Raw genomic sequence first — 13,329 nt, 5'->3', positions numbered from 1 at the left:
ACCAAGTCCCCAAAAAAATTATTTTATTTTTTTTAAATCACGGGGTACGCGCATGGTACACGTACCGTATGCGTACGGTGTGCGTACCCCTTGATTTTTTTCTTTTTTTTTTTTGCCCTAGGGGGTCCTTCAAGGACCCCCTGAGAAGGGCTAGAGGGTTGGGGGGTCTCTACCCTGCCCCCTATTCGTGTTTTCCACTCTTGTTTTGGGCTCTCTTGTGCCTCAGTTCTCCTGAAAAACAAGATGGTGGCCAACACTTCCTGGTTTGGACAGTTTGGAATGTTGACAGTCGACTGCCCGTGCACGTGAGCGCATATAGATATGTAATTTGCTCAAATTCAATTTTCTCAACAACTACCGGAGGGATTTTCACCAAAGATAGAAACGGCACTTCGGCATACCTGTCCTTACCATTTTGCCAAGTTTGGTGTAATTCTGTTCAGCCGTTCGGGTTGTAGCCGTGTCTTATGGTCCCACAGAAAATGCCATTTGAAAATTTTCAAATTCAATTTTCTCAAGAACTACTGGAGGGATTTTCACCAAACATAGCAAAGGCACATGTGCATACCAGGCCCTACCATTTTACCAAGTTTGGTGTAATTCCATTCAGCCGTTCGGGCTGTAGCCATGTCTAAATGTCCCTATGGAAATTAACATGGGGAAAACACGTTTTGGGACCCCCCTTTCGGCCCTCGCTTGACGAATCCCCCCACACCTTTCAGGAAAGGAGCGGAGCGGAGCTGGCCAAAATTCTGGAAAATTACACGCAGATTCCTCAATCGGCGCCAAAGTTATTCCCAATAGAATGTTGGGGATTTCCTATGGTAACAAGGTCCTAACTATATATACCTACTGGTAACCGCCAGTAGGTAATATATATATATCTCAATATCGGTGGCTGCTCCTCCACTAAGGTGGAGGAGCATTGACTCAATGCCAGGAGCAGCAAAGAAAGCAAAAAATAAAATGATAATACCACAATGGTATTATCATTTAATTTTTTCCTCCTGCTACGGCAGTGCGTGAGGGGGTGCGGAGCTGCCTGGGAGGAGTGGAATACCCTCCTGTGCGCAGTGACTGTTTGGTCAGCCCTCTCGGGACACCCAAAACAGACATGCACAATCCCCTGGTCTCCATGCAGGCTGCGTGGAGAACATGCCCACCCTACAGCCCTGGCTGAGCGCCATGTTACGGCGCTCAGACCACTCACAAGCGTGTTATGATTGGCTTAGGGGTGGGAGCCTGACTGCCTGCTTCCTGTTCCTACCTGGAGTCACATACTGGCAGCAAGAGAGAAGACGTAGGACCCGGCGGCAGCAAGGTAGGTTTTTATATTTATTTATTTTTAAGTTCAAGTTTATTGAAACCAAACAGAAAATACAAAATGAAATGCATTATGAGAAAGTACAATACAAGGAATGCTGGAAAAATTAACGCAAAAAATAATTGAAAATTGGAATCAGTAAACGATACACTCTCGTTCATGAAAAAAGGAATGAGAGAGGGAAAAAATAAAAAAGGGGGATGAAAGTAAATAAGAAAATCAAATTCAATTATAACAGCAAATGCACAGATTACATTGAATGCAAAAAAGTAACAAGCAAATAATCATATAAATAACAGTTGATATACTGAAAAACGGTCTAGGAGTATGTAAAAAGACAACGATATAATGTTCAAGGGGGTTTACGAACTGCATCTGGTATGGGAAGAGGGGTAGCAGTGACCGGAGGAGGAGAAGGGGAAGAAGTGGAGGAAAGGTAATCAGTGAGTGGAATCCAAAGGAGGTCACGTTTGATGGCAAGGGAAACAGGGGATACATAATTGGTATCTAAACGATGGTTAAAGCAAATAGCATTCCACCAAGCAGAATAAGTAAGTTTTGAGGAAACTTTCCAATTGGAAGTAATTAAGTGAAAGGCTACTGAAAGAAAAAGGTCAAACAACTTGTAATGAGAAGGGGATTAAGGCAATTCTGGAGAGAGGGAAATATTTATTTATTTTTAACGCCTCCCGCGAGCCCCTCCCACTCTCGCTCCTTCACCTACGAGCCGTGCCGACCTCCCTGATATATATGTGTGTGTGTGTGCATGTTTGTGCGTGTGTATGTGTGTGTATATGTATGTTTGTATATATGTATGCATGCATGTTCATGATACTGCTGTAGTGTGAACCTTGCCAAAATGATCTTGTCTGATGCCCCCCACTCTTTTCTTCCATCCCATCTTCACTTTAACTGCTGTTGTTTATTTACTTAAAAGATGTTCAATGATTCGTTTCTATAAATAAAGTTGTAATTTTACGCAATGCTGAGCATTTTATTCTTCTGAGATAATAAAATATGAACATGAGTAGAAGTTTGTCTGATATTTTTCACCAAAATATGTTTAATATCTCTATTCCTGTCATTTCTGTTCTAGATACATAATGATAAGACAATGACTCTCTCCAATGTCCTCTATATTCCCCCTGACAATTCAAGTGGCATTATAATTAGCAGCCTCCTGATGTTCACTTTCTCATGTACATATAACATGACAATGCAGACCAGCCTGCTCACGGCGCTACATCCTATTATCGGGTAGGTGTCTCTGGAAAGGGCTGAATGTAGAAATATAGCCATGAGTATTTGTTGATCTTCAGATGTTTGATGTCGATTTGTAACCCTCCTTTACTCTTCATCCAAAATTGCTGTTACTTTCTCCTTCTGCTCTATTATGTTTTGCCTCTTTCCATTTCTTTTTATATGAAGCATTTTCCATTGAAATGTAGGCACTGTGCATTATGTTTATTGGCAGAATAGGGTCCTCCAGGAATGTACAGACAGGAGTTTCCCAAGACTGGTTGCCAATAAGGCTAACATTCAATATTAAAAAGAAAATGTCAAAATAGCAGATCACTTTTAAACGGATGATGACGAGACAATGTTAGCATGATTCAACAATGAATATGCAGTGCAAGAAAACTAACTTGGTTCATTTTTATCCATCAGATGCCTCTGAGCATGCCTCAGAATAGGGAGGAGGGTGGGATTGGTGAGGAATCTGCAGATAGAATATCCACCAGAGTGGTTGGTATCATAGGTAAGCTTCTTTATATTCTGATGGATACTTCCAATTGCAGATTTCTCACCTACTCAATAGATACTTTAGCAGCATCCCCTCCTAGGTGGTAGGTCTGAAAGTGTTGTATGTCAATACAACGTGGTGTTTACACCGCACTACCATTACAACTCTGGTTTTACAACGCAAGTAGTTACCATGACTTGCGCTGTACGGTGCTGGACTTAGGAATACTAAGATTTACTGTTCCAACACCAGCCTACGTACAGTAGGGAAGGTGTTGGAATAGTAAATCTACTATTCCTTGGCCTAGAGCGCCCTGCAGTGCAAGTCGTGGTAACGACTTGCGTTGTAAGACCAGCGTTGTAATGGTAGTGCGGTGTAAACACTGCGTCGTAATGGATGTTCCCTTTCTGAAAGAGTAGTAATATCAAGAAATCATGTTGCATTCAACATGCAAAATGGCCATCCATTCTTACTATCTGAACCAAACAAAAATGCTTTGTGAATGTATATGTGAAGGGAAGATCTGGTCACCACTCACCACATATCTGCTATGGGCTGTAGGAGAGTAGGGTCTGCTTCCTATGGTCACCCCCACTTTTTGCTGTGATCTTCTGGTTTTTCGACTTTAGTCTGGCTGCGGGTCTGTTAATCAGACCCACAGCCCAGCTGTTCTCTCTCTAAATTGATACCATTTACTTTAGGTACATACATAATTAGGAATTGGGTCACCTCTGTGAGCCCCTGTATAGTGTACCCTAGGTACCCAGGGCATAGATGCATCCAAGGCATACCAGGGGCTGAAGCATGTATTATGCCACCCCTGGCTGGCCATCCAAACTGACACCCCAGACTGATCACTCAGCGTGGGTAAGGTGGTGAATTCACCCCTTACTTAGATATAGTATATCTATATCTACCTTATATATAGACACATATGCGCCTATAAGTCACTCTTATGGTAGGCCTCGATAATCCTGGAGGCAGACTGCTTGGTTTTATGTGAGAGGGTGCCCTAGCATGAGCTGAGCCCCTCTGTAGCTTTCGGAACCATCTCCTTATAGCTGTTCTATGATATAGCCATACCATATACTCTTAAGTGCATTATAATCCTCGCGGTTAATGCTAACTTTGGTTTGGCTGTATCAAAACACGTCGTGTAAGGTGTCAAACACTTTGGAATACTACCCCGCTGGTGGCGGGGAAGCATTCCACCCTTCTAGAGGGAGAAGACATGTAGTACCCGGTTAAAGTTAAACAGAGCCCCAGCATCACAAAATGGATGCCGCTGCCACAGACACAAGTCTGACCTCCTGCTGCTGGACGAAACTCCGTCAGGGGAGGCCTGGACAATAGCTTTACTGTCCAGGGAGGTACCAGCACCTCCGCAGACAGGCAGATGTGTATTGGGACAGGGAGCGCTACAGCAACAGATGCTGTTTGAGACACTGCCTGGGCCACACAAGGTGCTCCTTGCATAGCCCGGTTCAAACCAGTTGCTGGGGCACTCCAGCCCCGTTCTGGTGTGAAACTGGACAAAGGGAAAGGGGTGTAACTACCCCCTTCTCAAGTCCACTCATAGGAGCGATCTAGCAGGTAATCCAACCCCTAAGATTAGTATAAAGATAGGAGCTGTGTCTAGAGACTTTAGATTATCCTGGAACGAAACTCTGATATGAAACTCTTGGACCTTCGACATTACATTTCGACTGAAAGGTAGAAGACATATCCCTTGTGGTCAAGGAGTGACCCCCCTGTGTAAATAGGCACCATCAGTAACTTTCTGGTCTGCGTTGTTGACCCTCCTGACGGAACCTGAAGAATCAGCAAAACAGAAACTGGACTAACAGACTTCTCTGACTCTGACCCACATCCACAGCAAAGCTGAGACCCTTGGCAGACACGAGAGACGTGGCACTGGACACCCTGGACAGCCTTCATTTTGCTAACAGCCAACTCCCGAGGTAACTTGAAGTTGTGCATTGGGGTACAAGAAGCCCCAGACACGAGCACCATTTGCACCAAAGCTCAGCCATCTACACTCCACGAGTGCCACGTGGGGCCTGCTCTTGCATTTCAGCTCAACACGCCTTTCCGGTTGCTAGCCCGTTGGCTACTTCCCCCTGTGAAGACTTTTCTTTGAATTTACACTGCTGACCTGGTTGCTCCAAGCTTGCTCCCGCGCCCCTCCAAAGGAGAAGTGCCCCTGACCTTGCAGGTCTGACTCGAAGCCAATCTTCACTTCCTGCATCGGTTGCATTTGCAAAGGCTTTTTTGGTCCAATCCGGATACCGATACCGCAGTCAACTAGATCCTTTGTGGGACAGCTCAAATCCAGCTCCTGGTCATCTTTGACACCTTCTGATCCTCGTGGCTGCCGAGACAAGCTTCACCTTCTTCACCTGAATCGTCGCAACATCGCCTGGTTCCTTCCTGGTGCCTTCCTAGTCACTGGCTAGTGACCCAGACTCTGTACCCTCTCCTGTCAGGTTCTTCAGTTCTTCAATCCACCCTTGGATCCACCCGGACACTCTTCCTCTGGTCGCCTGCAGCACTTCATTGCAGATCTCCATTGAAAGCATCGACGAAACAAGACACCAAAAGACACCTATGCACCCGGCTTCCCTGGGTGAGGTAACAGGAGTACTCCGGTGCTCCCGTGGGTATTGACTCTAAGTATGGGCAAAATTTGCGAATTTGCGGTAGGCAAATTAGTGCGAAAGTGAATTTGCGGTCCACAAAATCCGCAAATTTGTGCAAACTTGCAGATTTTTTTATTTTTGAGTGTTCATGGGGAAATTCGCGAACTTGCAAATTGCAGATTGTTTGGCAATTTCGAGCGATTCGCGGACCACGAAATTGCCAAAAATCTGCAAATTCCGCGAGCGGAACAAATTTTCAGCCCATGGTTAATTGACACTCTAAATGTCCTAGTCTAAAGAGGTTTTGTCGTAGTCCATCGGGAAGTGCCCTTTATCAGTAACTTTGTGACTCTTACGTTCTCCATTGTAAGTCAATGGTAACTCGCGACAGTGTTCCCACACCGCACGTGGGCCTCCTACTTCCTAACCTTTGGTTGTTCAGTGTAGCCCCAACAATTCCCAAGGCTCTAGGCCTACTTGCTATTTCTGACGTGGTTCTTATACCACTGTCTTAGTATATGGTTTATGAGGCCCCTAGGGCAAAACCGTATTTGTGCAACTTATCGTATGCTAATTAAGTAACTTGTGATGTACTTCGATCTCTGACCTGATAAAGAGTGCAGAGGGGTTGTGTTAGAAATAAATACATATATATGTTTGATATATACCTTGTGTGGTGTCCTTTCATTTGGTAGAAGCGATTATTATTGGTAAAACAACTGGTATTCACATGCTCTCTGAAGTTTTAGCCTAAGACTGCCGGTCCATGCTACCACTAGGATAGCTTGTCTATAAGGTTGACTTTACAACCACCATCCATAAGGGTTGTTTAGACTGGTGCAAGGTGCCCACTAGAATAGTGGAAATCATATGCCAGGCTAACTTCTCACATGGGCACTCCTGTGGCAGCGCTAGGGTAGAAGTTATAGTTATAGATTTATATAGATTTATATAGCGCGGAATCACCCATGATAGTATCTCGGCGCTTAGGCTGTGGAACCCTTCCTGGCTCTCTCTGTGAGGGGCGAAGCCAGGCATCCCAGCGCTGGTGGGGCCGTTGTGGAGATTAAGCAAGCTATTGCCCAGAGTTGCAGCGTGGGGCCCATGATTTGAGAAGGCGCCGAAGCGAGAATTATCAAGTCCGCGGACATTGATCCTAGACCCTGCCACATCGGGAATTGAACCCTGGTTCCGGGCCTGATCTCTGCTTCAGGGTCTGACGCCTCTAACCAGTGACCCACACTTCTCCACATCTTTGCTCTGTTGGAATGAGCCTAAATTCCTTCTGGTGGATCCTTTTATAGCAATGCAGAGGACAATCCATAGTGATAGACTACTCTTTTAGAAAGCCTTGTTCTTCTAGTCGGCCACATAACCGACAAAGCGCTGATCTTTGAACCTAAATGTTTTCATCCTGTCCATTTTAAAACTGACCACCCTACAAAGATGTAACCTCTCCTCCTCTTTCGTGGAATGCGGTGAATGAAAAATTTAGAATTTGTGATGAACTGGCCAAAATTCAGTTGTCACCTTAGTGCTCAGAAATAGCTTGTTTGAGTGACAGCAAGTAACAGGTAGTGATGCAGAATGCCCCCCTGGGCCAATAGGATAGCCACTAAGAATATTGGGGGCCGATTATGATGGCGGTCGGATGAGTATCCAACTACCATCGATGCGGGAATGGGGCCATTCGACAGGTAGTTGGTGATTCCGTCCTCCATGGCCGTCAGAATCATGCCTCTTTGTATTGAGACTTGTTCTGCAGCCCGTATAAGGGCAGCAGTACAAGCACCAATACAAAGAGGCATGTGTTCAAGCATCCCTGCAGCCCTTGGCAGGCACCATGCAGTACCTACCACTTGATGCCCCCAAGGGCCCATAGCAGAGGGCCACGGGGGACAGGGTCTCTGCTAGGCCCCCCAAAAAGCTTCCTCCAGCCTTTTCACTACCAAAGAACCAAAATTAAATGGCTGGATGAAAGGTGGATCGATATCCCCATGGGAGTGCCTAAAAAGTCACTGCCTCCAATGTGGGGAATGCGTTTGGACTGCCCACCCGTCAGGCTCCATGAGTCAAATGCTGCAACCTTATCGAAAGAGAATGGTGGCTGGGTGAAAATCAGCATAGACAAACTTTTTACTAGTAGCAATAAGAAAAGCAGTATGCTAGTTTATATTCATGAAATCAAGAATTGGGTTTTTCAAGATGCAGAAAAGCCACAAAATTTTTTTTCTAGAAATAACAATGTCCATACAAGAATAAGGTTAATCCCTGAATTTCAGTTTACATGTGAAGAAGTTTCAATACTTTTTTTCTCATAACGCAAAGGTCACATTCTCGGTGTTCAACTCCTCCATAAGCTAGCCAACACATGTTTCGTTACTGGATAATACTTTCCAGCTGATTTTCACAGGGCCATAATAATAGCTTACTTCAGGGCATTTATCAAATAATGAATAATTAATTATTATAAAGATAATCTATACCATTTACCATCAGAAAAAAAACGATCAGTAAAAAAGCATAAGAGCAATAGGAGAGGAAGTAAAAGAAAGCGTTCCAATGAAATATACGTGAAAAGTACTTGCTGAGAGTGAGTACCTAAATAGTAGCTACCATAGTTGAATAGTAGATTCAATTTACAGGAGTGTTACAACACAAGATATATTCCCTGATGGGATACAACAGGGCAGTGACACCATCAAAGCAGAAACATACCATTGATTGTTTGATAAATGCGCTCATATCCTTTAACTGTGACTCCCCATCTTGCTGCACCAACAAAAAAGAAAAGCAGAGAACTTCAGAAAGGTGAGCGTTGAAACCAACGACCCATTCATTTGCAAACCACATAACACCGCTATTCCATTGTCTTGTAAAAACTAACTTCATAGGGGGCAACAAGCTGGAATAATAAGGTCAATAACCTCCAGCAAAGATGAAATCCGTTCAACAGTCCCTGATCAGTCACTGATCTTTCTCCATGCATAAAGGTGGAGGCTCTGCATAATAGTGAGCTGCCTGGCTGACTGAGAAAGAATGTCAGCTCCAAAATACTACTAGAGCAGGAGATGCAGAGAGAGTATCAGGGGTCTGCACACCACACCATCCTTGACCAGTCCGGAGTGATCAGGCAACCTTGGACCCAGGCCTGCAGCTGCTTCCTCAACATTCAAGGACTCAAAGTATGAAGAGACATGCATAAGGGAGTGGAGAAACCAACATCAACCTAAATGCATCCCACAAGGCTCCCTGCAATGGTAAATTGATCGAGGGCACAGAACTGTCGGCAATGTGCAAGGATGGGATAAGATGTCCTGAACCACCAACTGTTATACACATCACACATGGTCTGCAAGATTACACCGACTCAGGCAGTAAGCTCTCATTTTCAGGAAGCCTACCATATGGTTGATGACCAGCCAGGTGCCTCCATGTTCACTCAGGACAAGAGACTCAAAGCTTCCTGGCAGAGAAGACAGCACCCCATGCCTCCAAGTTTATTTTTAGAACACATTGCAGTTTTGTGGTCTCACAATATCTGGATGAATCTATTGTGATGGGTAGGCAATGTCTAATCTCCTGGTTATCACTCTACCCTAAGATGGAGGCAGCCATCACTGCTACGGTGACTGCTGGTGATGGGCAAGTTCTCCTCCTGCCAACACTGGACAAGATCTGAAACAGTGTCTTAGGAGACCCTAATGGTGTTATGGTGACTCATGTTGGAACAACTACAGACAGAGGCACCACTGGAAAACCTTCATGTGCCAGCACGCTTGGGTTGCCAGTAGGATGCAGGAAGTCAGCATACCTAGCATATAAAGATCAATCAGGGCTGGGACATTTAGTCCCTCAAAAACTTCAGAATCATATCCACAATGCCACATATCCTCTAAGAAAGAAGAATTACCGGAGGGTGTTATGTCTGGTACAGTCTTTATGATCAAGCATTGCTTAGAAGACTGTAGGTGCAACTTGGACAGATTGACAGAAAAGCCCAAGTCAAACAACAGAAATACATTGGCCTACAGATTGTCTGACACCAACTGCTGCATGCCCACTATGAGCAGCCAATCACCCTGGTTAATGGAGAACTGAATGTAGATGTGCCATCACCATCTCCTTGGCGAAGACCCTGGAGGCAGATAACAGTCCAAATTGGAGAAGCGTCATAGGTGGAGCCTACAATTAGGTTCAGGTATCTGTTGTACACATCCTGAAAGTTGAGGGATACCATTCAGTCTTCCTCTTTCAGAACAAAAACAATTGAACTAGGGATAGCATATAGTATAGTTTCTAAAGTTCTAAGAAGAGAAAGTGGTTAATCAATGCAGACAGTAAAGTATATTCAAAAATATTAGCCTCTCGAATGTCACGAGTAATATCCACTGTTGTATTGCGATGGCAGCATGGATTTATTCCGAAGAGGGATATTTCGGATCATATCCGGAGGGTTATTGCTTTGATGGACTGGGCAGAGAGCACTAATACACCTATTGGGGTAACCCAATTGGATGCCGAGAAGGCATTCCATAGGGTGGCCTGGCCCTATCTTTGGGACCTACTGACTCTAAAGGGGTTCGGCCCAGGTATGGTAACAGCTTTGAAGGCTCTCTATCAAAACCCAACATCTTGTGTCAAACTGGGGGCTAATAGATCTATTCAGTTTTCCATCCAACGAGGTAACAGACAATGATGCCCGTCCTCTCCACTCCTCTTCGCTATTTATATAGATATTTTTTTTAATGAATTAAATTGAGAAGAAGATATAACTCCAGTAGAGGTTGAGGGTACCACCTATAGAGCACTGGCATACGCAGATGATGTGGTAGTGGTTACCACAGATATTGACGAAGCCCTCTCTAGATCGAGGAGATGGCAGCCACGTTTGGTGCATTTTCAGGATATAAGCTGAACCTATCCAAGACCCAAACTCTTTTTGTTGGTCAGAACCCCCCCGCCCCATCTCAATTTAGTTTCTGAAGCAATGTATCTGGGAATTAAGTTAACAACCCCAATTTGTAATATTGCCAAACTCAATTTTACCTCAATTCTTAAGAAGGCCAATTCTACACTTGAATGCATTGACCACTTACACTTATCTTTATATGGGAGGAACAATGTATTAAAAATGTTAATATTGCCCAAATTTTTATATCTATTCAGAACAGTACCGCTTGAATTTCCCCTGGATTTCTTTAAACAAATGGAGAAGATGGCTGGGAGATTCTTATGGGGGTACAGGGGTAATCGTAGAGCTTATAAAAAAATGATTCTACCAACGCTCAAAGGAGGGTGGGGGCTCCTACACTTTTTGTTTTACTATTTGGCATCTGTATTACAGTTCATATCCCCCTGATAATAGGCGCTAAAGCGACAATTTCAGTAGCACATACTCCATCCATTTATGAATTTGCTTTAGGCACTGAAGCTCGAGGTTGTTACTATAAAAAAACAAAATTTAAGATTTTAATTGCAGCATATCGGGCATGGAAAATTATCAGGAGGCATGCAGAGATTCCAAAATTACTGAGCTATACCCCATTAATGTCTCCACATCTCTTCCCCCCTGTTTTTAGAGATCACATTATGAAAAGATGGAATAATTATGGTATTAACTGTCTTGGTGACTTATGGCAGGATAGTCGTATGATTTCATTTCTAGCTCCAATCTAAGTTCAATCTCACGAGTCTCGATTATTTTAAATATCTCCAGCTACATAGCTTCTTTGGATCAATAACTTCTCGTGATCAGTTTGGGCTCCAGAAGATTTTATTGATAGCTAGTCTCTATTCTAAAAGAAGGATTGGTTATTTTTATAAATTACTCATTTCTATGCTCCCAGATGATTTAACCCTTTCGATGCTGATGACGAGCTCAGCTCGTCATCACCCACGGGTGTCGTGTGCTGATGACGAGCTGAGCTCGTCATGGAAACAGCAAAATGGCAAAATCCAGCACAGGAGGGGGAAAACGCCTAGCAGCCAAGAGGTTAACTGCTGTTCAACAGAAATGGTCTGAGAAACTGGGGGCGAATAATGTCTTGATTGAGGAATCTATTATTTTGGCTAATTCCATCCTATTGACGGGGCGATCACGTGCACAGAATTATATGGCTCTGTTTGATCTTTACTACACCCCTGCAAAAGTTATGAAATGGGGAGCAACAGCTGGTACATGTTGTAATAGGTGTACGCTGAAAGCAGCAGACGCAATACATATGTTTTTTCTTTGTCCTAAGTTGACTATATTGCTCTCTGAAATTCTGAATTTTCTTTCTGTCATACTAGGAACTACAGTAACGTTAACCGCGGAGTTGGTGTTAATATGACTTTTGTCGGCTCATGTAGGAGATGAAAAGAGTAATCTGATATTTATTTCTATGTCTGTGTTACGTGCCTGCGTCACTCAAGGTTGGATTAGCTCTGACCCACCTTCTTTCTCTATGTGGAGAGCTCATTTACTAGCTATGTTTAATCTTGAACATGTATTCTGACTTGTTTGCAATAAAACATTCAAATAAAAAAAAATGAAGGGAAAGTGGACATAACACAGAGGGGAATATCCATTTTGTTGTCTTCTACCTGGACTATCTTATATTATTTTAGTCCTTCTTCCCCATAATTCCCGGAACTCGTATGGGAGTGCTCTGAGGGGATCCTTTTAATGACTATTGATGACACTTCTCCCTATTTCTGACATCATGCTGGTGAGGTAAAGCAACAGGTATTGAAAACTCAGAATAATCCTATTGAGGAGGCTGTACTCCATGTGGAGAGGTTAGAGCAGTATCATTTTTAGGTGAAACTTTTTCCCGGCAATAAGAATGTTACAGTCACATCTGAAAGCTCTGCCACAGAAAACCACAAATGAGCAACACTGTTCCTGGACTTTTGTATGCATGAAACGTCAGTTCATGAGAAAAAGGAGAGAGTCCGGGATATGGGAGTCCTCCAATGTCAAAATATCCCTAAAAATTCACAGGTGCCTAGATGCTGAACTAGAAATCTTGGTACCTCTTGATATGTGTGTGAATCTTGAAGTTATGTTCCTCACCGTCAACCTTCTGCTCAAACTTGATTGGCTCAATGTTGACCACCAACATGTCAATTAGAAGTGCCAGTGGTGACGAATAGCTACCCAAAGGCATTCAGAAGTGGAAGAAGTGGCATACTGGGTGGATGAGAGTGTGAAGTAATGGCCTTCAAAACTGAAATAGATGTGCACATAATAGGTGACATGAGGCACCCAATTTCCCTTTACTGGACACTAAGGGAAAACCCCTTGCAGTCTATCAGCCTCCCCAAATGACATATTTTTTCAAGTGCCACAATACATGATGGGGTGCGACTCAGGATTCAGGAATACACACCAAACTGGCATCATGGTTGTCTTTCCTCAGAATCCTTCATCCCGAAACCCCAGGCCTAGCACTTATCAAAATGTTCCTTTACAGTGGTCAAAAATAACAGGGAGGTGATGACAATGTCGTAGAAAGCCTCAGCCAGGCCGCCTAATGAAAGGGATTTGCCCTTCTCTGCATAAAGTCCTTTAGACCAATAGTAAGAAGTTGGCATAGAAACTGGAATAGAAAAGACAGCGTTTATTAAACCTCAAG

General features: G+C 43.7%; 1 protein-coding gene across 1 annotated transcript in view; it reads left to right on the top strand.

Moving 5' to 3' along the window:
• LOC147725090 (uncharacterized) overlaps positions 1 to 13,329 on the top strand; it is a 191,743-nt gene that overhangs the window by 124,760 nt on the left and 53,654 nt on the right. The window contains exon 4 of the mRNA XM_086918167.1: positions 2,421 to 2,581. Coding sequence (XP_086774293.1) covers positions 2,421 to 2,581 — 161 coding nt within the window. The remainder of the gene's footprint in view (positions 1 to 2,420; positions 2,582 to 13,329) is intronic.

Source organism: Lissotriton vulgaris, chromosome 4_1, assembly GCF_964263255.1.
Source record: "Lissotriton vulgaris chromosome 4_1, aLisVul1.2, whole genome shotgun sequence".
NCBI lineage: Eukaryota > Metazoa > Chordata > Amphibia > Caudata > Salamandridae > Lissotriton > Lissotriton vulgaris.
The sequence above is the reverse complement of the archived record's forward strand: the minus strand, read 5'-3'. Positions and strand labels throughout refer to the sequence as shown.